This window comes from Tripterygium wilfordii, chromosome 18 (assembly GCF_013401445.1).
Source record: "Tripterygium wilfordii isolate XIE 37 chromosome 18, ASM1340144v1, whole genome shotgun sequence".
NCBI classification, from domain to species: Eukaryota; Viridiplantae; Streptophyta; class Magnoliopsida; order Celastrales; family Celastraceae; genus Tripterygium; species Tripterygium wilfordii.
Genome location: NC_052249.1, coordinates 2,593,857 through 2,619,059, shown reverse-complemented (window position 1 = coordinate 2,619,059; position 25,203 = coordinate 2,593,857). Strand labels below are relative to the sequence as shown.

The window sequence follows — 25,203 nt, the reverse complement described above, 5'->3', positions numbered from 1 at the left end:
GAAACGCACAGCCACAGCCACAGCCATCCCATTCCCACTGCGAATGCACGACAGCACGTGTACGGTGCACCACATGATGAATATTATCATTAATTCAAAATAAAATAAATAGGATTTTTCAGACCACCGGATTCCCGCAGAGCCCCCCAACTACCTTCCACTCCATTGCTTCTTCAAATCCCGCAGATGGCGAAACCCGATCTAACATCGCCTCTTATATCATCCCAACCGTCCGATCCCCCTCACGTCATCGTTACCGTCCACGACGGTAAGTCCGTTCATTACCGAGAACAACAGTCTCGGAACGGAATCCACTATAGCAATCAGAATCACCAGTCTTACAATGAGACTCGTTGTTCCAGAAATCTTCGTGACCCGTTCGAGTTCCTTGGATCGGGCGGGCTGGAAGTGCCCGCACCGACGACGGTGGATCCCTTCCGAAACCACACGCACGCGATTGACGGTGTCTACGAGATGATTAAAATTGTGGTTTGTTTGCCGATAGCTGCGGCGAGGTTGGTGTTGTTCGGGTTGTGTTTAGCGTTGGGGTATATCGCGACGAAGCTGGCGCTTCAAGGGTGGAAGGATAGGCAGAATCCGATGCCAAGATGGCGGTGCAGGCTCATGTGGATCACTAGGGTTTGCACTCGATGCATTCTCTTCTCCTTCGGGTATGTTTATGTTCGCTTTAATGCATTCTAATTCTTCCTCTCCTCCTCCTTTTATGTATGTTTAGGCCCCTTAGGGGTTTGCTTATGTAGTTTGTAAAAAAATTTGAAAAAGTTGTATATTTTTATCAGCTGAATCTCGTAGGTTAAATAATCCTTGTGTTATATTTTAGTATTTCTAGTGGGGTTGTAGCTGGTCTCACGTAATGGGTTGCTGTGATTACTTCATGTTTACCCAAAGAAGTTATGAGCTTAGGATGAATGAATCAGGTTGCATATGTTCTCCATTTCTTGGTGTCTTCTTCAACCCTTTTAATTATAGGGGTGGGGTTGAAAAATTTGAGACTCAACCAACTTACATACTTGGAGCTTTCATTTTTTTTAATGGAATTTATTTTGCTGCACCTGTTTCTTCTGGCTTCTAAATGTTTTTTCCCCCTTAAACCTGCAGCTACCAATGGATAAGAAGAAAAGGAAAACCTGCTCCTAGGGAGATTGCTCCAATAGTTGTTTCTAATCATGTATCATATATTGATCCTATCTTTTATTTTTATGAATTATTCCCCACAATCGTTGCATCAGAGTCCCATGATTCCTTACCATTTGTTGGAACTATAATCAGGGCAATGCAGGTAAACTCTGCACCTGTCACTTTGAATTGTTTCTTCACCACCTAGTATCATTTGTATGCAATCAATGGTCCTAGTCGATGTTTTATTTTAGTTATGGTTTTTCTCTTGCTCTGATGTTCTCAGGTGATTTATGTTGATAGATTCTCTCCTCAATCAAGGAAGCATGCTGTTAATGAAATAAAGGTAGGAAATTCTACAACTTTCAGTAACTTATATTGTTCTGATTTATAGTTGCTGATGCATTTCCATTATATTATTCTCTTCTCAAGATAATAATTAGGAAAACAAACCCATTTTGAGGCTTCTATTATCTATAATCTTCTAAACCCAGTAAGACAGGATGAGAAATAATGATGAATAAACACTCGAGTTAATAGCTTGAAGATAACTATATAATTTCGTAGACTATAGTTATGGATGTTCTTGATGATTCTGCTTGATGAGCTTGGACGGTAAATATTGAATTTCCAATATAACCTTGAAGTGCACGAAACCGGAAAAGCACTGTGCTTTTTTTTGGTCCCCTTGTGTTTAATGGAACCTTCCTGAAGCTACAATTGTATTGTCCAATTTGATGCCTTTCTTAGTGCTTGCCAATATTTAATAATCTATGACATTGCATATTAAAGGCCTATCTATAGGTTTTTTGGTTTTAGGGACAAAAATTTAAATGATTTATATCAATTTATTAGCTATTTGATACAGAAATGTGCTTTCAAGGTTGTGAATACAGAGAAAGGCTGCTTGCGATACATTTCCTAGAGTGCTTCTATTTCCTGAGGGAACAACATCCAATGGAAAGGCCCTTTTATCATTCCAGCTTGGTGCATTCATCCCAGGCTACCCTGTCCAACCAATAGTTGTTCGTTACCCCCATGTACACTTTGATCAATCTTGGTAGGCCACTTTCTCTTGTCAAAATATCTTTTTGGACTCTGTTGAATATTATTTTATAAGGCATTCTGAAATTTGGTGTGCCATTGTACACAGGGGGGACATTTCCTTGGCAAGACTAATGTTTAGAATGTTCACTCAGTTTCACAATTTCATGGAGGTAAACTCGTAACTTTTTGGTGCAATTTTTGTCTCTGTCATGATTGTGTAGACTGTTTTGATTTAAATTAAAATGAAGCTTTTTACTCGAAAATGAACAGGTGGAGTACCTTCCTGTTGTTTTTCCCCTTGAAAATCAAAAAGAAAATGTTGCTCGTTTTGCTGAACGGGTAAGTATCTGGTCGTAAATTATTATTTTTATTGCTTGATTGGACTTTTTTAATGTTTGTTTGAGTTATCCTTGTTCAAATCTTCCTTAAATGTGATGTCGGATGTCCATTTATTTCGGATATTGAAAGAGATGACGTGAACTTCTGCAGACTAGTCGTGCCATGGCAACAGCTTTAAATGTTGTACAGACATTTTATTCCTACGGGGATGTATTACTTCGAACGGAAGCATCTTTGTCAGAACAGGTATTGCTATCTGCTGTCTATATTGTGTTTTTATCTTTGTCTCCCCCCGCAATTGATTTTGTTTCAATTTTGTTATACTATGAATCTCTAACAAGTGTTAAAAAACGAGACACATTGTTCCAATGGATAATGATTTTGCTCAGAAATATTGTCTCGATTTGAAATATTGATTTTCTTTTCTGTGTTTACCCTGCATCACTCGTAAATTTCAAAGTACAGGGCTGATGCCTCATGTTTCAATGTGGTTGAATCAATCTCTTCCAATAAATGGCTGGTTTTTTTTTTTTTTCCTGATTGCAAAATAAATGATTACCTGAATTCTTAGCCATGGTAACCCTTTTTATATTATTAATCCTTTATATTTATGAAAGATATGGTTGAAACTAGAAAAGGGCTTTCTTCTAGCAGGGCCTTTTTTTTTTTTTGCCACATTTAAGAAAATAATGGAGGTGAAAACTAAAAAATGCTTCGTTGTGAGTAAGATAGGATGACTTCTTAGAGTCATTGTGATTAAGTTTTAGAATAGCGAGTAAAAGGTGGTGCAAGTGCAACTATTCCATTGTTGTTGTATTTTTTTTAGTTTTTTTAACCCGAAGCATGGATATTTGTACATGAATAGATATTTCGATAGACAGACTTGTCTTTGCAGTGAATCATACCCTAAAAGACTGCAAGCAAACTCATAGCTTCTTCGGTGCTTTTTACTGAAGTACGTTATTCTTTGAGCGTATATGAAAACTTGACCTACCTCCCTTAAATCATTGGAAGTCTCAGAAATAATTTTATGCTCAAAAGCAAAAATCTTGAAAAGAAAAAGAAAAAAAAAAAGATAAAGCAGTGCCCTTGTGGTGGATTGGGTTGACTTCTTATTTGTTGCAAATTGGTTTGGTTGTTTAATTCTTTCAACTCATAAAGTTGCTGCTGTTTTTTTTTTTTTTTTTTTTTGTATCTTATATTATCACGATTATTTTTCAGGATAAGCCAGCAAATTACATGGCTGAAATAGCGCGGGTGGAATCAGTGAGTCTTTACATCCCTCAAATTAGAGAGTTACGCAATGATCTAGAAAACTGTATTACTCTAAGCAAAATGATATGTGTCTATAATTTTGGTGTCCATAATCTCGGTGGCATGCTAACTCTAATTGGTCCCCACACTTTTCCCCATGCCACCTAGTTATGGTCCCCACATTTTCTCCATGCCACCTAGTTATGGATGCATAAATTATGGACATGTGGTGCTTCCGTTACTCTAAAGTCTAAACAGATATGAATGGCTTGCAACTTTTCATTGCGAGAATCTAATTTATTTTTCTCTTCCCTTGTCAAAATAAGTTCTTTCAATTTTTATCTTTATTATTTCATGTTTTTCTTATGATTAAAGGGCTAATAATCTGCTAGTCACTGCTCGTATCAATTACAGAAGTGGATGGTCAACCTGGTCCTGGAATGCGCAACTAGTTTGCAGTGCAAACATTGGTTCGACCAAATGACTTGACTTTTTTAATGCAAAAATGCTGCTCTTTACTCTTAGAGATTAGGCATGTGTAGGGGTATAAGAGGTGATGGAATTGTTGCAGACTTGCAGGAGAAGCTTTTGGCAAGTGCAAAGTGTGATTTTATTTCATTTCGTAGACCAGAGTCTAGGAACTCAAAAGTTTGAATTTTCTTGACTTCTGCGTTTGAGGTTGGTTTGAACTTCTTTGCAGCTGCCTCTTTTATAACCACTTTTTCTAGGTCCTCCTTGTGCTTGACAATTCTGGAAGTTCGTGGTTTTAAAGAATTTAGGATTGGAAAAATGATCAAAATTCATATGTAAAGGTTGATTTAGGACTGTCAATTGATTGGATTCAGACTGAAGCCAGGTCTGAGTCGTCTGACTATAATTCTTATAACCTTTTACTGGATTAGGACTAGGATATGACTACTACGTCCTTAACATATCATGTTGTGGATATTAGTATACCCTATCGTAAAAGACCTAATCCAACAATGTTTACACGCGCGCACACATACGATCACAGAGATATATATATGTGTGTGTGTGTAACTTATATGCATGTGTTTTACATTTGATATTTATAGAATGATTTATATTTTCGCATATTAAAATTATCATAGTCTAATTTTTTTTTTCTGTCATTGCCAAGAGACTGAGAGAGTAATATCTCAAGGGGGTGTGGGTTGGTTAATCGGGGCAGATGGTGGTTATTGATGGATTTGGATTCTTTTTGATGTCTTAGGGTTCCGTTAAGTCCATGGTCCTGGTCCTAGTCTTTCACAACGCTGTGGCAATTTTAGCCATCTGGGATGTAGCTCTTGTCATGCTTTGTGGCCTTTGATAATTGAAGGTGCTTGAGTGGCTTTAAAACTCCTTTTGTTTAGGACATTGCAGATTACAATTCTACTTGGTTTATGCAGTCTCTCTCTCTGAAGTTCATACAATTTAATGAAAATATATAGTTGTGGATCATCTTCTCTCTTTTTCCCCCAATCTTTCCTTTGGTTTGCTCGGTTTTCTCATCTTCTTAGAGCACGAGGTTATAAATTTGAATTTGAGTTACTCCATCTGCCTCTTACGTTTCAAATTAAATGCACCTTGCAGTATGCCATATCCCTATATGTAGGTATGCAGGGTTTCAAGTAAATATCCCATGTGGGATCTCGAGTCCCAAATCGAATGATCATGAGCTAACAGCAATGTCATATTTCCTTTTCTTTACTTTTTCTTTTTCATTCTGAATCACTGCTACCATGCAAAAGCTTAAATGTAAATAATTCAATGTTTCTATAGTTTCGCAGTAATGTAACACTCTAAAGATTTTTGAATTCCTTTTTCCTTCTGTTTTACTTGAATAATAATGCATTTATCTTTTTTTACCCAGTTATTCCATATAGGCAGCATGGAGGCTTTGGAGTTTCTGAATAGGTTCTTGTCAATGAATCCGGACTGCAGGTACTTTCTTAGTTATCTTTGTTGGTAGAATTATTGCCTAGCTCTGTTCTCTGTGTGTTCCAATTGATAACTGTTTAGGCTGAAAATTTTCTGATGTAGGATGGCTTTTCCTTGCAATTTCGAAATTCAAACAATCCTGAAAATTTAACTCCCCTGCAAATGAAAATTAATGAAAATAAGAACTGACCCAACGGTATACTAAGTTAAGAAAACATGAATTAAGACTTAAAAACGATGATTAAGACTATTCAATTGAGACGTCCATCATTTGTAGCTTGGCAATTAGTGCTTCAGTATTAGAGCTAGTGGCTTTATGTCGTCTAAAGTCTTTCAAATTCGCTGCCAGCATGTTCCATCATTTTATCATGGATGGAATTAGTTTTAGGTTGTGATATAATATGGTTAGTTTCTTCTTTTATAGCTTGCTTGTATATGTGGATATGTTACTTGCAATCGCTCCTTGCTTTTGTGCAATGAATAAGCCTTCCTGATGGCACTGCCCACTGAGGCCCGTTTTAGCCTCTTGTTGCTTCACTTCCTAAATCTTATTTTAGATTCTGGCAGTTGTATTAACTCTTATCCCCTCAAGACCATTCAATTTTTTATCTGATTATCTTGTTCTTTTTGCAAGTGAACATAATCCGCATTTTCTGCTGTATTAATTCTGCCATTGAATACTATGGTTCTTCAACAAGCAGTGTGGTGTATTTGGGTGTCCTTTACCATGCTTTGTATATATTCTTGCCAATTCATTTTTTTTATTGGTTCTTTCCGTCAGTTCATAAGAAATTTTGTTGGAATTCATGATTTATTTTTACTTTTTTTTAGCAGAGACTGTAGCTTGGCTGTTGAAAATGGTTTTGCATGATGTTGAAGTGCCCTTAATGAAAAAAGATCTCTTACAATAGGACATTATTATACTAGGCAATCCTTCCGCTGTCATGTTCTTTGTCTCATTCAGCTGTTGGGTTTTCCTGTCATCTTTTTGACAACATGGTAAAATAATGTCTTATTAGGTGTATGTGTTCAGTGTTTTAAGTGTTTGACAAAATATAAGGACGTGTCCTACTTCTGCCTTGTCTAATTACTGGGCAATGTATTGATGATGCTTCTAAAATGCTTTTCCCATCCAAAGATTTTATAATAAATTATGTTTTTCCTTTTTTATATTTGCAGTGGTCGTGTTGTGTACCACAATTTCTTGAAAGCTCTGAGACTGAGGGATTGTACTCTTTCTGAAGAGGTCAGTTATTGCAAAAATGGTTCTGTACTATTCTGGTGTCTGAAACAATTTACCTTATTCAGATTTGTGATCTTTCAGCTTATCGTTATCTTTCAAAACTTGTTTGAATAGGGTCAGAAAAATGCTATTTTTGCAGACCCTGGTATTCAAATCCCTGCCATTTTGAGATGGGTGGTGGGAAGCTATTGTAGAATGTTTATATGAGATTGGAGAAAATGGCAACTTTCTCCTTTTGCTTGTATAAGGAAATATAACTAACTGAAAATGCTCGTGTCGATTCCTTTGGTTCTTTGTCCTTTTAATGAAAGTCAGTTAACCCTGCTTCCAGTGACCCAATTTAATTCACAGCAAACTCTAGATGAATTAACAGTTGTGTCTGTGATGTCTCTTGAACATTTCCATATTGTTTGTTTGAGAGTGTTGATGGTTTGCAGGTCTTTGGATTCATCAATGTGGACAAGAATGGATCAATCACTTTCAAACAGGTTAGCTTCCCCATCTTCTGCCGTGTTGCTCGAGTGATTGTGCTCTTGATGCTCCTCTATCATAAATCTTACATCAGCTCATCTATGTGTGCTTGGCTGTGCAAATTACATGTTCTTAATGTGCATTGGCCATTCACCAAAAAGAGAAAAATGTGTTGGCCAAATTGTGGATTGCTGCTTCTGTCCTAGTTTTTCACCTTTCAGATCTCACGTATGACGTTATATGTAGTCATATGATTCGATGCTAATATACTCTTAGAAATAAATTTTATGTTAAATATATTTGTGTCCATAGTCTCTTCTGAGTAGCTTCTTGTGATGGTGTGATCTGGTGTACCTTTCCCAAAGATTGAAATTTACGCAAGGTGTACTTGTTGGCTCATAGCTAAGCCAGAATTTCCAGTTCTTAACTTTTCGGTGTGCTATATGATAGTGACCTTGATTTTTTTTTTTTTTTTGGTCTATGTTGCTTGCAGTTTTTATATGCATCAGGTCATGTTATGAAGCAGCCATTATTTCGGCAAGCATGTGAACTAGCATTTGCTGAATGTGATGTTGCCGGAAATGATTGCATTTCAGCGAAAGAAGTAAACCCATTTTCGTCCTTTAATTTTTTTATCATGTTGATTTTTAGCTGTATGTTGGCTGACATTCTTGGTTCTGGTTGCATTTGGATCAGTTGGGAGCTTCTCTGAAACTAGCAATACCAAACTTGAACAATCACGAGGTAAAGAATCTCTGCATTTGTTTAACTGACCAGTATTTGTTATATAATCCAGCTCAAAATGGTTTTCCTAGGAAAATGTTTGTTTTGAATTTTGATCATATAACTGAGTAACACTTGGTGCAACAATTGTTACTTTCAGATAGAGGAGCTCTTCAATTTGTTTGATATGGATGGTGATGGGAGTGTCAGCAGAGATGATTTTAATACTTGCTTAAGAAAAAACCCTTTGCTTATAGCATTGTTTTCAGCTTCTTTACTGTCTGGAAACTCATCGAGAACTGATGATAACGTGTTGGAAGAGATAGAGTGATGTACTGGTTTTCCATGGTTCATATATAGGTTAAAAGACACTTGTGTACCATTAGTACCCCTCATGAATGGGTTTTTCCTCATGAATGGGTTTTTGTTGGGGGACTAGGTAGAGAGATCAAGTGGGGTTGAAGACTTGAAGACCTTGGCCTTGTAATACTCTTACAATATTGCTTTGGCTATTAAGCCAAAGAAATTTGCAGCAATTTTTTTGAGAATGAATGTATCTCTCGTTACTTCCATGCGTATCATTTTGGAAAGCTATACCTGTTAGTAGTTCATAACCATAAACAACGTGTTTTTATGAACATGGAGTTCCATCGTGGGCCGCCCGATGAAATCTGAACACTGTATATTATGAACATGGAGTTCCATTGTGGGCCGTCTAATGAAATCTGAACACTGTATATTGAAAGCTGAAACCGATATGCATTGGCACAGGGAGTGGTCGCAGTTGTATTGGACCTAAACCCTCTCGAAAAAACTTAAGCAAACGTACAAAATTGGCATAAAACTCCACAGACTACTGACTGACAGGTGTTCTGGTTACAGAATTGGCACAACTGTCCACAGACTGTTGACTGACCAAGTGTTCTGGTTCACATATGTGCAAAAACCTAAAAACTTGGAAACGGTAAGAACAACTAAAAAAAATCTTCATCAACTAATGAAAATGTCACTGTTTGATTCTTGCCGACATCATAGTATCATACACCTGGCAAGGAGCAAAACCAAGAAAGGAAAGAACAGTTCTTTTCACTTTTTGTTTAATTAGGAGGATCTTACGTTGATGAGAGACAGAGACAGAGACGGGTGAAGGATTAATGGTGTTGATGTGAAGGATGGCATGGAGAGAGGAGAGCTAGAAGGGACATGACGTCTAAATCTCTGACAAGGGTAATGCTATTGACACCTCATTTTTACTATTTAAACCCCTATTGAATAAACACAGTAGACATTCTAGCAAGACAAATGATTGTGTCAGCTTTCAGATGATCTGCCAGGGGGTGTGAGAGGTAAAAAAGTGGTGTTTGCACCTCTAATAGCAAAAAATTTTAATTTTGGTGTAAAGCTTTAGCCATTCAATTATTTATGTGTATGGTATTTGTCCTTAACATCTCATGTGATATTTGTCCTGTATATATCATGTCATTTTTGTAATTTTATAATAATATAACTGTTTTTTTTTTGAATGTCAATAGAATTGTTTATTGGACCTCCAGAAGGGAGAAGAAAGCAGTTGCCACCGCAGAACTGATAGGTAACGTTTAGGCCTTCTTACGTGCCTGCCATTTCTAAGTTGCAGCATCACATGGTTGCTCTCTGTTTATGATAACTTGAAGAAACAATAATTCAGTGAGGGAACAGTGAGCGTATTGATCTGTTTGTTGACTGCAAAAAAGAAAAGAAAAGAAAAGATTATGCTTAAATGTTGTATAAATTGTATATTAGATGTTAATGAAAAATTTCAGTGTTATGTCAATGCATTCTTCAGTGTTATTTCTTAAGGAAAATATGTCCAGTTTTCTTTTTTACTTAGATGTTACTCCATTAGAGGTTAAGATTGGACCGTTAGAATGTTCAAATGGTGGAATGTCTGGTCCATGTTTCAGCAAACTCAGGGAATATACTGTAAGAATAGTATTTAGGAAAGTTGTATGGGCCAAAAACCGTTGACCCGAAATACTGGAGTATATGATGGAAGGCCCAACGAAAATCTTAAATTAGATCGGACCAAACATCCTAGTAGAAGCACGTCTAGCCCAAGTCCAAGCGAAGCTCGAGGCCCACGACTGGATAGGAATCAAAGGCCCGAGGCCTATGGTGCCAAAGAAGCCCCATATTGGGCCTCAGACCCAACCTCAACCCAAAGAAGCCACATAGTGGACAATTTCTTAAAGTCGAGGGGCTGATTTGACACGAAAAAAAATTTGAGGGTTGAGTTGATCATTTTTGACAAATTTAAGGGATTTTGTGATACTTATCCTTTTTTTAAAACGGAAAAAGGGATTCGAACCCTGATTATCGAAGTAATACACACCATCTTTATTATTTCAACTCTTCATCTAGTGACTCAGGTGTAACTTTGTTTCGTAGTTGATGCATTCATTTGGAACTATAAGTTTAGACTATTTAGCCGGGCCAGCATATTATTCTTATAGAAGCGTTTTCGGGCCAAGGCCCAATTTCCTTTCAAAATCAGAAAATCTCATTTGGCGAGCATAGAATCGAACGCTACCTAGGAAGGTTTAGAAGAGCAGCCAGGAGCTTCAGCGAAGTGATATGGCGGGAGCAGCAGAAGGACAAAAGAGACCTGGAGGCAGACCAATGCCTCCTTCCGGTAGAGGCCTTCCTCCTCCTCCGCCTGGACCTCGTTTTCCTCCTGTCGATCGCGAAAAGGTAATTGTACATAACTCTTCTTCTCTTAATTTCTAGGGTTTGTTATGGCTTATTCTCTATTCTCTTTTCTAGTCATTAAATCATATGTTCCTCAATTTAACTTCGTCTTTTCTGAAATGCAGACTTGCCCATTATTGCTGCGAGTTTTCACCAAGGTATGTTCGTTAGTTAGAGCTACCCACTGGAATTTACTTTCTCAAGTATGAATACAGGCAGTCTCTTAGGTCTTACAGCTGTAATGTATGGTTTTATAGTAATTTATTATTTCAATAAATGAAATAGTTATGTTTATAAACAAATATGATGTTTATAGGCACTCCAATGACTTAACTGCAAGTTGCAATTCATATGCATGTTACAACCTAGGGTTATGATATGAGGTCTAAGGAAGAAGCCTGTGCTGATTTTAGTTTCTAACTTTCTATGTGGGATAAGTATGACGGCCAAATTCAGTAGATTGTGATTTCCCACTCCAAACAGTTTATAGCATAGCATCATTTGAAACTTAGGTGCTTATCGTGCTGATATAACATTTTGCTTATTGATAAAGTTCTGAAGGAGTTCTAATCCATACCTTTAGGGTCTGTATCCATGATGCTGAAGCGTTTGTTTGTTTCTTTCTACATTTCTTCTTGTTCTGTGTATTACTGTCATCCAAGGGCTCATTTTATTTGTCTGGTTCTAATTTTTATTTTGTTTATGTACTTTCTGTGTTTCCAGAAAGTATGGAGCAGAGATTGTACGAGAAGTCATTATAATATTTTTCATATGAAATGTAAGACAAAGTTATGTTTGGAAAGAAAGCTTTTGGATCAGTAGATTTATTTGTTTGCTAAAAAAGTATAAGGAAAAGGGGATGTAAAGTCTTTGGAGTTTGAGATATCGTGCAATTCTGGAGCTATATTTTTCTTCTTGTGTATTACTGTCATCCAAGGGCTCATTTTATTTGTCTGGTTCTAATTTTTATTTTGTTTATGCACTTTCTGCGTTTCCAGAAATTATGGGGCAGAGATTGTACATGAAGTCATTATAATATTTTTCATATGAAATGTAAGACAAAGTTATGTTTGGAAAGAAGGCTTTTGGAGATCTGTAGATTTATTTGGTAAAAGTATAATAAAAAGGGACATGTGGAGTCTTTAGAGTTTGAGAAATCGTCCAATTCTGGAACTATATTTTTCGTTTTGTAGAGGTAGAGCATTCAGTCTGTCATGGAATAAATATGAGCTTGCTAAGTGGCAAAACCCTGGATGGTCGTAGAAGTTCCCGCTTATGGGTTGTATCAAAAGAATCGTTTGTTTTTAGGATACGGTTGACATGTGCCCTTGTTGATCTTCATTTCTTATGTTTTGTAGCTATGCTTTACTAGAACATCTCTTGATTTGTTTTGGCCCTATTTATGAATTCTTTACTCTAAAATGGCCCTTCTTTTGGCACTTGTTCTTCGAGTCAGCTAACATATCGGTTTTCTGTAGATTGGAGGTCATCATACCAAGGAAGATTTTGCAGTGAGAGGCAAGGAGCCTAAGGATGAGGTTCAAATTTATACTTGGAAGGATGCTACTCTTCGTGAATTAACTGATCTGGTATACGTTAGTAGTCTCCTTTCTCTCTTATGGTATATCCCGCTTTCCCTCCATGTGCATTTCTGTAGCTGGAGACTATGATTTTAACGTTGTAAAAACCAATAAGCTTTATGTCAATCACTGCTGGAGATAGCGGTGGGGGAGGGGGTTTAGCAGGTTTCAGATAGGAGCTTTTGCCTTAAATTGTGATTGCTTGACGGAGGTTTTCATTTTTTTTCTGGTTGATATTAAATTTTGATCAGTGTCTCCATTATAATAGATGAGAAGGAACTCCCTGATACAAATTATTTAAGTTATATGGACTGTGTGCCTGTCTTATGTATGATTCCATGTGTATTTCCATTCACATATGCATCTCTATTACGTTGTTTTTAATCTTAGGTGTGTGTTGTGAATTTTGTATGTCTGTATATTATTTTATGGGACCATTGATTTAGATAGCCATGATTACTATTCTTGACTGATTAGCAGACATGGTGGCGTTGCTTGGCTGATTAGTTGTTTAAAGGAGCACCAGGCAATAGGACAGGTTTATGAATATTTTGTTCATTGCCATATGGCCATGTAAATCTTTGTATTACTAGTTTGTGGTGCATATGTGTGCTTAGTTTATGTTGATTTACGTAATGGAACTTTTACGAGCATGAGCTCATTCAACAGAATGATATTGGTGTACGGGGATAGTACCTAAGAAATTGGATAGGGTACAAAAGGGGTAAAATTCCCATGCTTAAGAGTTGAGGCTCCTGCAATGGCTGGGTTGGTCAAGGACTCAAGGGCATGTTTTACATAGCCTAACCCTAGAAATGTGTAGAGGCTGTTCTAGGATTTGAACCTGTGACTTCTAGTTTGTGGTGAAGCAACCTTACCACTAGGCCAAGGGTTTACCCCTTAGAAATCGGCTAAGGTCTTTCATCTAATTGATATGTAAAGGAAATGAATTGGTCGTTTGTAAGATTTATATGCTGTGAATTGCGCGTTGGAGTAAATTTCTTGTGGATGGTCTACCAAGGAACATCTTCGAGGCAAGCTCGGTATGTGGCAGAGAGTAATCAGTTATTTTTGGATGGGAGCTGTAAGATCTGTCATAGTTTGATATCTGAAGTGGCTGTAAGTTCCCTATTCTACGTCTCAGACATAGCTTTATCACTTTATGTAAACCGTAAAGAGCAGAACCTGTTCCTGTTGCAGCAGGCTGGTGCAGAGTTGTCGATATGTATTTTGGAGTACAACATCTAAAGATTAAAGTGTGTCCTGGGTTTGCCTTTCTTCTTAGTGATTTTTACTAGCTTTGATGCTTCAGATTTCAGAATATAGCACTTCAACGTGAACCCTGACCTGGCTGACTACAACAGATAAAGTTTACATTTAATTGCTTACTTAATCCACATGTTTCTCTTCAATGTTATATTATTCTTTTGGTCATTTTGGCGCCCTAGTTGATACTTGGTGGTGCTCTTCTGCAGGTCAAAGAGGTGGCACCAGCAGCCAGAAGAAGAGACATAAGACTGTCTTTTGCTTTGGTTTATCCTGATAAAAACGGCCGTTTTGTTGTGCGAGAGGTTAGTCATTCTCTCTCTGTTGCTTTTGCTACCTTAGAAGTTTCCCCAAGTGCCTAATGCCTGTGTAATTATTATTTCTTCTTTTTCTTTTTCGTGTTAATGCAACGATCTTATTAAGCAAAATAGTATCTTTAATTTCTCCCCTTGTCCTAGGCTTGCATATGTAGCAGATGTGGATCGTACTTGCCCTCCATGAGCTATTATCATGTTTTGGAGAAAATGTCTTGTGTTTTGTTTTCTTTGTTTTGTTCTCTTTTGGTTGTATCTCCAGAGAATGAGTTCTAATGGCGGTAAAAATACGTATCAGAATTTATCTGATTGAAATATCTGACAAATTACGTATGTTACTGTTTTTATCAAATTATTGAATTTTTTTGACTGGTAAGTGCTTCATTGCCTCATGAAGGTGGGGAAGACATTCTCTTTTGGATCAGGGAGACGATTAGATGATACTAAAGCATTAGCCGAGCTCGACTTTCAGGTAATAAAATACTCTTTTTTGCAGATACAACGTGTACTTTGTTTGCTTTTATGTTTATCACTAAGTCGGTTTTCTTATGTACATGCAGATTGGAGACTATTTGGATGTTGCAATTCTGTAGGGAACATCTATATTATCACTAAGTTGTGCTATCACTGCTAGGTTGATTTAGGAGTCCCATGTATCCTTAGATGTTGGGATGGGTGATTCTATTTACAATGCGACTGCGAACCATCCATCCATCCGTGCTGTGTTTGCTTAGTTAAGAGAGTGTTTTGAAGTGAAGTGGTGTCATGTACTGTGTTTCTTCCAATGCTATCCATCCTTTTATACACTTCCACAGTTCCTCATAAAAAAGTACCAGAAGTTTGGCCTAGGATTCACTTGGCCATCAATTGTGCCGAAGTGACGGCAACATCTTTTACTGATATTCATTACTTTTGAAAGGCTAAAATATGGAATGAGAGGGATAAGGAAACTAATTTATAAGTGATTTGATTTGTATGGATGCATTTCTCAACCGACACAACATGGATGAGTTGATAATGATCGAATTTGACCAACCATGATTAAATCAAGTTTAAACATAAGTTATATGTTTGAAATCTGAGTCTAAACATAAAATTTTTATCCAATTTAAAATCAATTCTAAATCCAAATACAAAAAATATTTTTCGATTTACTTGTTCGAATCTTAACCTATATTAGATTATTGTTCAATTTATTTGTTTGAATTTGATCAATTAAGTACATTTGAAATCCAATTCGGATTAGAGTTCGGACATATAAATATTTCGTAAGCACGTATTTTTGTTTGACCTGAAATCGACTTAGAAACCGATTTTTTTTCCCACCCTATGTACAGAAGCCACCGAGCCACACTCCATAATAGGAAATTGGGACAGCTAAGTTTAATACAACATTTTCTATCTCCTTTTTCCTGTTCGCCACTTAGCCTGTTTAGGGCAACGAGATTAACGCTTTTTGTTTTTTTATTTATTTATTGTGATCCAGTCTCTTCAACGATAACAACACTCTACGCTACGCTCTCTCTCTCTGCAATCTCCTTCCGGGATACGCCTGCCTCCCTTCTCCCTCTTCAAGTTTTAGATCATCTCAAGACACTCTCTCTCCTCACTGTCGGTTGCTGATGCCTATCGATGGAATACCGTTAGCATACTTGGCCATCCAAGAGTCATATAAATTTCGCAAGATCTCTACGCAATTCCTCCCGTAACTCGCATTCTACTCGCTCTCTGTGTACGAATTTGTGTGTGTTTGCAGTTGTCGGTGAAATTTGTGTATCTGCGGTGTTGATCTCAGGTTTTGAGCGACAATGGCGATGAGAAGGGGTTCATCTGGTGCGGGATTGCATAGGAACCGAGGTGGTGGATCTCGATTGCCTGTTGCACTTCTCGTTCTATTCACTGTTTTCGTTCCGTTTGTTGTCTTTGTCCATCGAGGACTGCACTTGATTCCTACGATTGGTTAGTTCTCTGCATTTCATTCCTTAATTCTTTCCGTTTCGCAATGTCTATTTGTAGATCTCGTCAATCCGTGGAGACATACGTTTTATTTAATTTTTTTTGCTACTTTTTTAATTTTAAAAGTTTTCGTTCATATTGAATGCTAAATCTTTGGTGGTGGAACATGAACAAGCGTAATAGTAAATAGTTGAAAGTAGCATTTGATTGACTGAAAATTTGAAGTTAAGTTCTGTGATTTGTGAATACAAGATGAATTTTATGTAGTTTGGATGGCATGTGGCAATGCAGTACCCGGAATTTCGTATTAAGTGCCTCAACCCAATCAGCCTATGGTCTCTGTATAGTTTTGTCAATTTCTTTTATGCTTGGTTTTTGGCAGACTAAAAATCCCAATTTTTGCTCGTGTCCTATGTAAAATTAAGCTTGCAAAATATGTTCAAATCTGTATTGACGACTATATGTTGTTAATCTTCCGTTTTCCTCATGTAATTGAGTCCAAGTAAAATAGATATTTAGCAAATTTCCCAATTGCAATGAAAATAATATGTTTCCTTAATTCTGAGCAGTTGTAAGTTTTAGATGCATATGGGAATATTTGAGCTGCTTATCCATATCCAATACGGATTTGATATGAGAGACCTGGAAGGACAAGGTCCAGGGGCGCTCCTACAATAGTTTTTTTTAAGGCAAATGGTGAATATACAATGGTGTTTTTTTTTTTAGTTCCAGTGGAGATATTTCCTTGGTTTCCATCTTCTGATGAAATTAAAAAAAAAGAAAAAAAAAAGAAGAAGAAATTACTATTTGACAGTATTCAGATGGTTGTTAAATCTTCTCAGGATTAGCTTTTAAGGTTTCATTATAGGACTAAAAAGAGCTTTTCAGGGTTTCATTATTGAATATTTAGTATCTGGCATCTGGTTTTAGATTTAAATTTAGAGGGAGAGTTTGTTGTTTTATATTTGTCGGAGATGACTCGCAACTTGCCCAAGCTGATTGCAGAAGTTGTTGTGTTTTCGAAGTCATATATTCACTCTAGGTTAAGTTAGATTATGCAAATTGTCAGAAAGATATAATTAGTTATTTGTGACAAAAGGTTGTCTAATTCGTCTGGTACTGAGCTTGTTTCTTTAGTAAGCAATTGAACAAAATTAAATCTTCACAAACCCAAGTAATTAAAGCCTTTAATTTTTGGGAATTAAGTAACAATAACAGTAGGAAGTCTGATTATGGCCAAGAATAAGTTGTATGGATAGATATTTAATAGAGATATGAAAATTCATCATCCATCATCATCCTTATATATGCAGAGCTGCCAGTCGGAGTTGATGTGGGTAAATTTTTTTGCTAATTCTGATGCACTGTAATTTCTATTAATTTGGCAGTTTTCATTTAAGAAACATGAAATGCTTGAAAGCATAAGTGGCTGGTTTACTATTAGTTCATAACTTTTTTGATTAAACACAGGGTTTGTGATTGACAGATGAATATATAGTTGGAAGAAATGGGAAAACAAAATAAAGAAGAGAGAGCGGGAAGTTAAAATCTGAAATGATTATGTTTCTCATTATCCTAGTTGTAGTTTCTCTGATAGGTTATATTCCAGACCTACATGCACCACAACTTCTCTAACCAAGTATGCATTTATGGACGACCCGTTATAACAATAATTCTTTTTCAATTCTCTTAACTAGGTCAACTGGAGTTCCGTATTCGTCAAGATATATTAAATTTGAATTTAAATATTTTTTGAGTAGTAATTTGATAGTCCACAATCCACGTGTCGTTAGCTAAAGCTTTAATACAGCATTGAAACAGCTGTGCACGTTGATAAAGGTCTCCTATTTTAGGAAGGCCCAATTAATAGGAGGGCTCAATCTTCTTTTGGTAGTTTGGGAAAATCTTTATATTGAGTATAGATTATAGCCAGACTTTCTGGTCATTCTTTGAGGCTTATATCGTTTTTGCATGTTTTCACAAGTTATGTGCTTTTCTAGAAGGGGTGTTAGTATGCATGTCTATCATATACTGATGTTTATCACAGTTTTTGGCTTGCAAGTTAGGACAACAACCTTTCCTGCATCCTTCCAGCTGAATTGTGTAGTAGTTCAATCTGCTCTCTGTCTTCTCATTCGAGGAACAAGAGGGTATTCTGAAAAGGAGCTCCTGCCTCTGTTAGGAATTGAGTTTGAGTGGTTTTTCATAGCCATGTCCCAAATTTTCCCAAACAAAAATCTATTGTGTTCTGCACACAGCCAACTGCCAACTGCCAACATAGTTTTTACACGCTCAACCACATTATATAATTTATTTGTAGTTTTAGTATATCATATTTCAAACTTATTTTTCATCAAGGAATATCATATTTTAAATTTCATCCTCCTCTTTTGGGATTGCTATTTTTTATTGATTGATGAGTTAGTCAAGTTTGTGTCATTTTTATTGGTGAAGAATGTGACTTTAGAATGAAACAAATGGTGAATGAGAATCCACTAAGTAGTAGATTCTCACTGATTCTTACGGATTATGCAGCCGACCCCAAAATGTTTGGGAATCGGGCTATGATCACGATGATACAACTTTCTTTTTTATCTTAGCACTGACAATTTATTTGATATATTCATATCACAGCATGGAATAAGCGAAAGAAAAATAAGATATCTTAAATTTCTTTCTAGCTTTGGGTCTTCGGGTCTGTGTTCTAAATGGAACACTGTTATTTGTGCAGATGGAAATGAAATTCCTCTTGGTTCTAGCAGACAGGTAGGTGGTTCAGTGTGCCTTTTCAATCTGTTTTGGATGCACATTACTTTTATTTTTATTTACTGTTATGATATAACAACTGATTGAGTTGCACAGAATATGGATTGGAGGGAAAGGCTGGCTGTGCAACATGTGAAATCCTTACTTCCAAAAGAGGCAAGTGAAATTTATTGAAGGATTAGTTTAAGAGCTACACATAAATATATTGATTACAAGAAGTACTTGAAGTTTTCTAAAAGAGAATTTCCACAATTATCTGGTCCATTGAACTACCTTTTCAGGTTATTGATGTTATTGTTGCCAACACTCCTGATATGGACCCGTTGAGTCTTGATTCTTTCATAAAAAGTAATTTGTCAGCATCATGGAAAATTATCGGTTCAGAGACAATGCCTGAAATATATGTCACCTCTGAGGTCTGGATAATGTCATATAATAGCTTGTATATAGTGCTCTGCTTTATCTTTCTCATCTGAATACTGTAAAATTGTTGTCAACGTCTATTTGCTGATTTATTTATGTGTTTTGGATTTTGTTTGTTAAAGTCAAATAAAAAATCTGTGAACATCAAGCAAGTGACAGCTAAAGGCCGTGGCAGCAATCTATCTGGTGGGATTAATTTTCTGACGGACTGTTTTCCTTTGTTTAGGGTTACTTTCCTTTCTAGCATTTTTTCTGATGGCTCTGTCTAAATGTTCTGAGCAGATGACCATTCTCAACTCATTGATACACCCGCAAAACAAGCTCGAAGGGTAATTGTCAACCTTGGATGTACTATGTGGTTCTGTACTAATAGGGTTTTTTTTTAATCTTATGACGGTGCAACAGTTAGTTTTGGAAATAAAGGAGATATACTTGATATTAAGTTTTAGTGTATGCTGGTGTTACTGCATCACTTCCCTGAGGTTTAAAATTTCCCACTTTGAGATGTTTCTTCACAGAAATTGAGAGATAAACGACTTGAGAAGCGTACTGCTGAGTTGGTGCAACGCGATGATGAAGCAATTGTGAAGCTTGAAAATGCAGCCATCGAACACTCGAAATATGTTGATACAGCATATTTAGGGAAGTACAGTATATGGAAAAAAGAGAACGAGAATGATAATTCTGATTCAACAGTACGCTTGATGCGAGATCAAATTATAATGGCAAAGGTATACCTAAGTATCGCAAAGGCCAAGAACAAACTTGACTTGCACCAAGCACTACAGATTCGAATCAAAGCCACTCAGCATTCCCTTGGGGAGGCAACAACTGATGCTGATCTACATCACAGGTTAGAGATTATGGGCTGGACTCTGCTTTATTGTCTCTGTATTTCTTGCATTCCATTATGTTCATTGCATTTTTTAATGCGCTTGTTATATTTTTCAGTGCAGCAGGGAATATAAAATCTATGGGCGAAGTTCTGTCAAAGGCAAGAGAGCATTTGTATGACTGCAAAACGGTCACTGGGACGCTCAGAGCAATGCTTCAAACAGCTGATGAGCAAGTTAGAAGCCTGAAGAAACAGAGCACATTCTTGAGCCAGTTAGCTGCCAAAACGCTTCCAAACGGAATCCACTGCTTATCTTTGCGCTTAACCATTGATTACTATCTGCTTCCTCCTGAGAAGAGAGTGTTCCCTAAAACTGAGAATCTGGAAAAGCCAAATCTTTACCATTATGCACTCTTCTCTGATAATGTCTTGGCTGCTTCTGTTGTTGTCAACTCAACAATCTTGAATGCCAAGGTAATGTGAACTGTCTTCTATGTCAGTGATTTGAGTGCTCTACTCCTGAAAGCCAGTGAAATGATGATATCTATATGCTACTTTTATCATTTTCTGGTAATGTTTCACATGTCTTCTCGCGACTTGGCCAGATATTTTGACTGAATTATTTTGTGATGGTATTATAGGACCCTTCCAAGCATGTTTTCCATCTCGTTACTGATAAACTCAACTTTGGAGCAATGAAAATGTGGTTTCTGTTGAACCCACCTGGAAAAGCTACCATTAACGTTGAAAATGTTGATGAATTTAAGTGGCTTAACTCCTCTTATTGCCCAGTTCTGAAGCAGCTTGAGTCTGCTGCAATGAAAGAATATTATTATCATCATACGTCAGCATTGGCAACTGGTTCTGGAAATCTAAAGTATCGAAACCCAAAGTATCTGTCAATGCTGAATCACTTGAGGTTCTATCTTCCTGAGGTCTATCCCAAGCTGGATAAGATATTGTTTCTCGATGACGATATTGTTGTACAGAAAGACTTGACCCTACTGTGGTCTGTGGATCTCCGTGGGAAAGTGAATGGTGCAGTGGAAACATGTGGTGAAAGCTTTCACAGATTTGATAAGTACCTAAACTTCTCGAACCCTCTTATTGCTAAAAATTTTGATCCAAACGCATGTGGATGGGCATATGGAATGAATATTTTTGATCTTAAGGAATGGAAAACGAAGAATATCACTGGTATATATCACAGGTGGCAAAGCCAGGTTAGTTTTTTTTCCTCTTTCTTCTAATTTATGTTCTGTTTTCTCATTCTGCACACACTTCCATACACTTGGAATATAATTGATTATTTGGGGTGAGAATGAGCAAGTATGCCCTTAACTTGGAACTGTCATCTTATATTCCTTTTGTACTGCTTCAAAGGCACTGCTTTATTATTCCATTTATAGTGGTTGTATTGACAATGAATTACCTGAAGACCCTGTATATTGTTGTTATATGTCGCAATTAAAATGTTTAAGAGGGAAACCTGTTAGTGTCTACCTTGTTTAAAATGCACTACCAAATAAGGAAGTCAGTTAGCTGATTCTTTTTTTTTTCTCCTTGGGTAATTTTAGAATGAAGAGAGAGTACTGTGGAAGCTAGGGACATTGCCTCCAGGGCTGATTACATTTTATCGTCTGACACATCCACTTGAGAAGTCGTGGCATGTTCTAGGTTTGGGCTACAATCCGAGCATTGATAGGTCAGAGATCGAAAAGGCAGCAGTTGTCCACTACAATGGCAACATGAAGCCATGGCTTGAATTAGCAATGACAAAATATCGGTCCTACTGGACCAAGTACATCAAGTATGATCATCCTTACCTTCGCAACTGCAACCTAAGAGAATGAACTTGATGAACGGAACTGAAGATGCAGTGAATATTCCATGTTTCTACCTCTGCACTCTTCTCTCTGCATCCCTTCTCCCATTTGGAAGTTATGCCCTAGATGATTCATTGCATGTGATGGGATGAGGTAAAAGAACTAATCTGATGCTCTTGACTTCCCTCTTCCACATTGTTTATTCTTCCCTGTAATTCGTTAACATTGCCCCACAATTGCCTACCCATATGCCCTACAATTTTTTCCCCTTTTATTTTTGGTAGAATTTCGGCCATATATGAATGTGAATTTTCCTTATTCTTTAAGCAAGGGCTCACTTGCTTTGAATAACTTAATTTCTTAGGAGGTGTTGATATTCTGTGAACCAAGAGCATCGACTTGTTATCTTTCAACAAATATTTAGGTTCAAGGATGACTGCTAATGGGATGTGTAACTTTATTGTTTTTAGAGAATTATATTGTACTTATTTTTCGAAGTATTCTTGCAATCAATTCAAGTGTCTTCTCTAAACAATTATTTGCATTAGCATATTTACTGTGTTCTTTTGTTGATTAGTGAGCTGTAGCAACAAGTAGAAGCATCTCTCTATACAAGTCCAAACAAATATGATTCTGAGGTTTTATTTATTTATTTTATTTTTCATGGATGACATTTACGTTTTTGATTATATCTTGTTATGTTTGTAAAAGCACTATGCAAGAGCAGCGGGGGTTGCTTTGCGTTGTGGTTATATTACCTCTATCTCTAGCTAATTATATGTGTTAATTTCTAAGTTATGCGGACTCTTCATTCTTGATTCTTGATATTTGGCAAGACCTCTCTTGACTGATTGTCCATTTGATGGGTTATTCCACCCCCCGACCCCCTGTTCCCAGGTAATTCCGACAAACAAGTTTAGGTTTATGGTTGATAATCAATTCTCAAATGTTTTTATTTCTTTCCAAATTTAATTTGAATCGGGTATATTACAAAATTAGATGAACATGTCCTTATTATATAAATAGTTTTAGCTGTTTAGAATCCGTAATTAGTAAAGATTATAGTCTTCTGAGTTGGGTTATCATCTTTGTTACAGGGCAGGAGAGAGTAGTTATCAGCTTAAAGAACTTGACTTGGACATACATGAAATCAATTGTTCTTTCAATTTAGAAAGAGCTTAAAGCAGCAAATATGGTAAATTTGACCAAAATAATTATGATATATCTATCCGATTGTATAGGTCACATTATTTCTCCTGTGATCTACAGGTTCTTTTTATTTGGAGAATTTCAGTAAGGATGTTTGAAGTTGAATAACTTCTTCTTTTTTTTCCCTTGGTAGTTACCTTTTATGGTCAGCTAAAAGAATCCCTTGATACAATATGACCTGTTGAAAAAAGTGTGGCACCAAATGAGCAATAATGTGGATTGGAAGATATGTTTGTCTCCAGGCGACAATATTAAAAATGAAGTGACCCTTTACTTCCAAGTTCCATCCTTCCTAGGAAAAGGCACAGTCTCCATCTACAACACCTTAATGGGATACAAACAACTGAACAGCGCAATAATTGCCCCAAAGTTGCGCAGATTCGAGGCTTGAGATATCAACCGCAAATTTGGGTTCCATGCCGTACGTTCGATTACTTTGGTTTGTACCCTATATGCTTAGAAAATTAAAATTTTATTATAACGTATAAACTATATATACATAAATAAATTAATAATAATGATTGTGATAAACCTAGGATAAGTCTCAAAATAACCCCTCTATTTTGTAAAATAGATCGATAGAGCCTTTTTACTCTTTTTTTTAGGTCATTCAAGCCCTTGTACTTTGAAGAATGAGTTTCATTAACATGGAGCCCTCGTGCTATGGTATGATATTATTGATGAGTATTGGTTATTGTTATTATGAGGGTATAATTGTATTTTTGAGTGTCCAAGTAGCTTGCTCTAAAAGGGGAACCCTAACTCAATTGTACTATTGGAATTCTTATAGTGAACCATAGACCTCGTGGACGTAAACACTTTAGGCGAACCAATTTATCCTTGTGTTATTCTTCTTCTCTCTGTTTTGATTGTTCTGTTTATTATTCTATTGTATGTGTGTTGTCTGCACGGTTTACTTACCAATAATTCTATTTATGTGTATCTCTTTTGTGAAGATTTAAATTAGAGATATAGAAATATGTACATAAATGAAGTGTTAGAGAGTTCACAAGTGATTGGAGTCCCACATTCGATAAGTATAAGGAGGTTGAGTGATTAATATACTTGGATAGGTTTAGAACTAATGGCTTAAGCTTTTGGGAACATGTATGTTTCAAACATCTATTTTAGCCCATAAGCTGTGCAGACATGTTGATGAATACCTGCCACACGGGATAGGGCTCAAGTCTATCATCACAAGTTTGGATCTAATTCTCTATTGAAAACGCATGTTGACAATAGGAGGTTTGCCCTCCCTTATAAGCTAGAATCCAAACCCACCATCTTCTTATGTGGGATTCTCATCAATTTTCCCCCCTGTGAGCATGCACGTCCTCGTGCATGGCCCGAGCTGTACCATTTAGACCGTCGGCCCACTTACAACCCCATACTTGTGAGTCAGAACCACATAACCTTACCAATTCAGTGGATTAGAGCTTTCCTAGTTACTTGAACGACCTTTCTTTTTTCTTTTTTTTAAGGCATTTTTCTCTTTTCCAACCCATCCACAATAGACATGGCCCACTGTCTACTAACCCAACTCGACAAGGGATGGGCTCTGGGATAGGCTTACCAACGATAGTATCATCCCACGAGCCTGTCCGCGGGCATCTGCGATTCTCAATGAAAGTATCAATGATAAAACCTAGAAAAGCCCCTAAGATTTCCCTTGCCTAAACTTGCGTAGAGACAAAGAAGAGTTGAGACGAATCTCAATTTTGATATTGATTTAATTGATGAAAGATACTACACGACTAAGCTGGCTATATATAGCCGCACACTACAAAACCTACTCCTATAATTATTGTGAATACTAGTCCTATAATTTAGCCCAATACTTTGGTGGCTACTAATAAATAGGAAAACTAAACATACTCCTAGCAAGTAATTAATTGCAAGCCTAACAAGTAACTGCTGTCCTAATTCTAATAAACATTAATCTCCTAGACTTTCGGCGTTGACGTTCATGAACTCTGAAACTTGTCCTGCACGGTACATCTGGGATTGGGCCGTCTTTAGTTTATGTCGTCGAGCTCGATTATAAGCATTCTTAAGCCTACACAGAGGTGCGCATGGACACTCTCCGGGAAGCTCGCCAAGTCCAACAAGTTGGAACGGGGTTCTTTCTCTCTTGTATGCTATA

General features: G+C 36.8%; 3 protein-coding genes across 5 annotated transcripts; all 3 read left to right on the top strand.

Moving 5' to 3' along the window:
* The first annotated feature begins 12 nt into the window (after positions 1 to 12).
* Positions 13 to 8,710, top strand: LOC119984471 (lysophospholipid acyltransferase LPEAT2-like). Its single transcript, XM_038828447.1, has 14 exons — positions 13 to 671; positions 1,120 to 1,300; positions 1,424 to 1,483; positions 2,034 to 2,197; positions 2,291 to 2,354; positions 2,455 to 2,523; positions 2,674 to 2,769; positions 3,745 to 3,789; positions 5,654 to 5,724; positions 6,901 to 6,967; positions 7,402 to 7,452; positions 7,929 to 8,039; positions 8,132 to 8,179; positions 8,319 to 8,710. The coding sequence occupies exons 1-14, from the start codon at positions 187 to 189 to the stop codon at positions 8,487 to 8,489; spliced, it is 1,683 nt and encodes a 560-aa protein (XP_038684375.1). The 5' UTR covers positions 13 to 186; the 3' UTR covers positions 8,490 to 8,710.
* Positions 8,711 to 10,692: 1,982 nt separating this feature from the next.
* On the top strand, positions 10,693 to 14,857 carry LOC119983522 (histone deacetylase complex subunit SAP18-like). Of its 2 annotated transcripts, none has more exons than XM_038827182.1 (6): positions 10,693 to 10,888; positions 11,011 to 11,043; positions 12,364 to 12,480; positions 13,941 to 14,036; positions 14,443 to 14,517; positions 14,606 to 14,857. In XM_038827182.1, the coding sequence occupies exons 1-6, from the start codon at positions 10,772 to 10,774 to the stop codon at positions 14,636 to 14,638; spliced, it is 471 nt and encodes a 156-aa protein (XP_038683110.1). In that variant the 5' UTR covers positions 10,693 to 10,771; the 3' UTR covers positions 14,639 to 14,857. The 2 variants fall into 2 exon arrangements, with proteins under 2 accessions (XP_038683110.1, XP_038683111.1); XM_038827183.1 differs by having other exon boundaries at positions 10,698 to 10,888; positions 12,364 to 12,474.
* A 627-nt stretch (positions 14,858 to 15,484) lies between these two features.
* Positions 15,485 to 23,160, top strand: LOC119984250 (polygalacturonate 4-alpha-galacturonosyltransferase-like). 2 transcript variants are annotated; one of them, XR_005464843.1, is made up of 12 exons: positions 15,485 to 15,750; positions 15,841 to 16,004; positions 18,733 to 18,767; positions 18,864 to 18,923; positions 19,049 to 19,183; positions 19,313 to 19,376; positions 19,473 to 19,519; positions 19,709 to 20,043; positions 20,142 to 20,499; positions 20,667 to 21,248; positions 21,603 to 22,004; positions 22,949 to 23,160. XR_005464843.1 is itself a non-coding variant. In XM_038828116.1 (11 exons), the coding sequence occupies exons 2-11, from the start codon at positions 15,854 to 15,856 to the stop codon at positions 21,876 to 21,878; spliced, it is 2,043 nt and encodes a 680-aa protein (XP_038684044.1). In that variant the 5' UTR covers positions 15,485 to 15,750; positions 15,841 to 15,853; the 3' UTR covers positions 21,879 to 22,351. The 2 variants fall into 2 exon arrangements, 1 of the variants encoding a protein (XP_038684044.1); XM_038828116.1 differs by lacking the exon at positions 22,949 to 23,160 and having other exon boundaries at positions 21,603 to 22,351.
* The last annotated feature ends 2,043 nt before the right edge of the window (positions 23,161 to 25,203 follow it).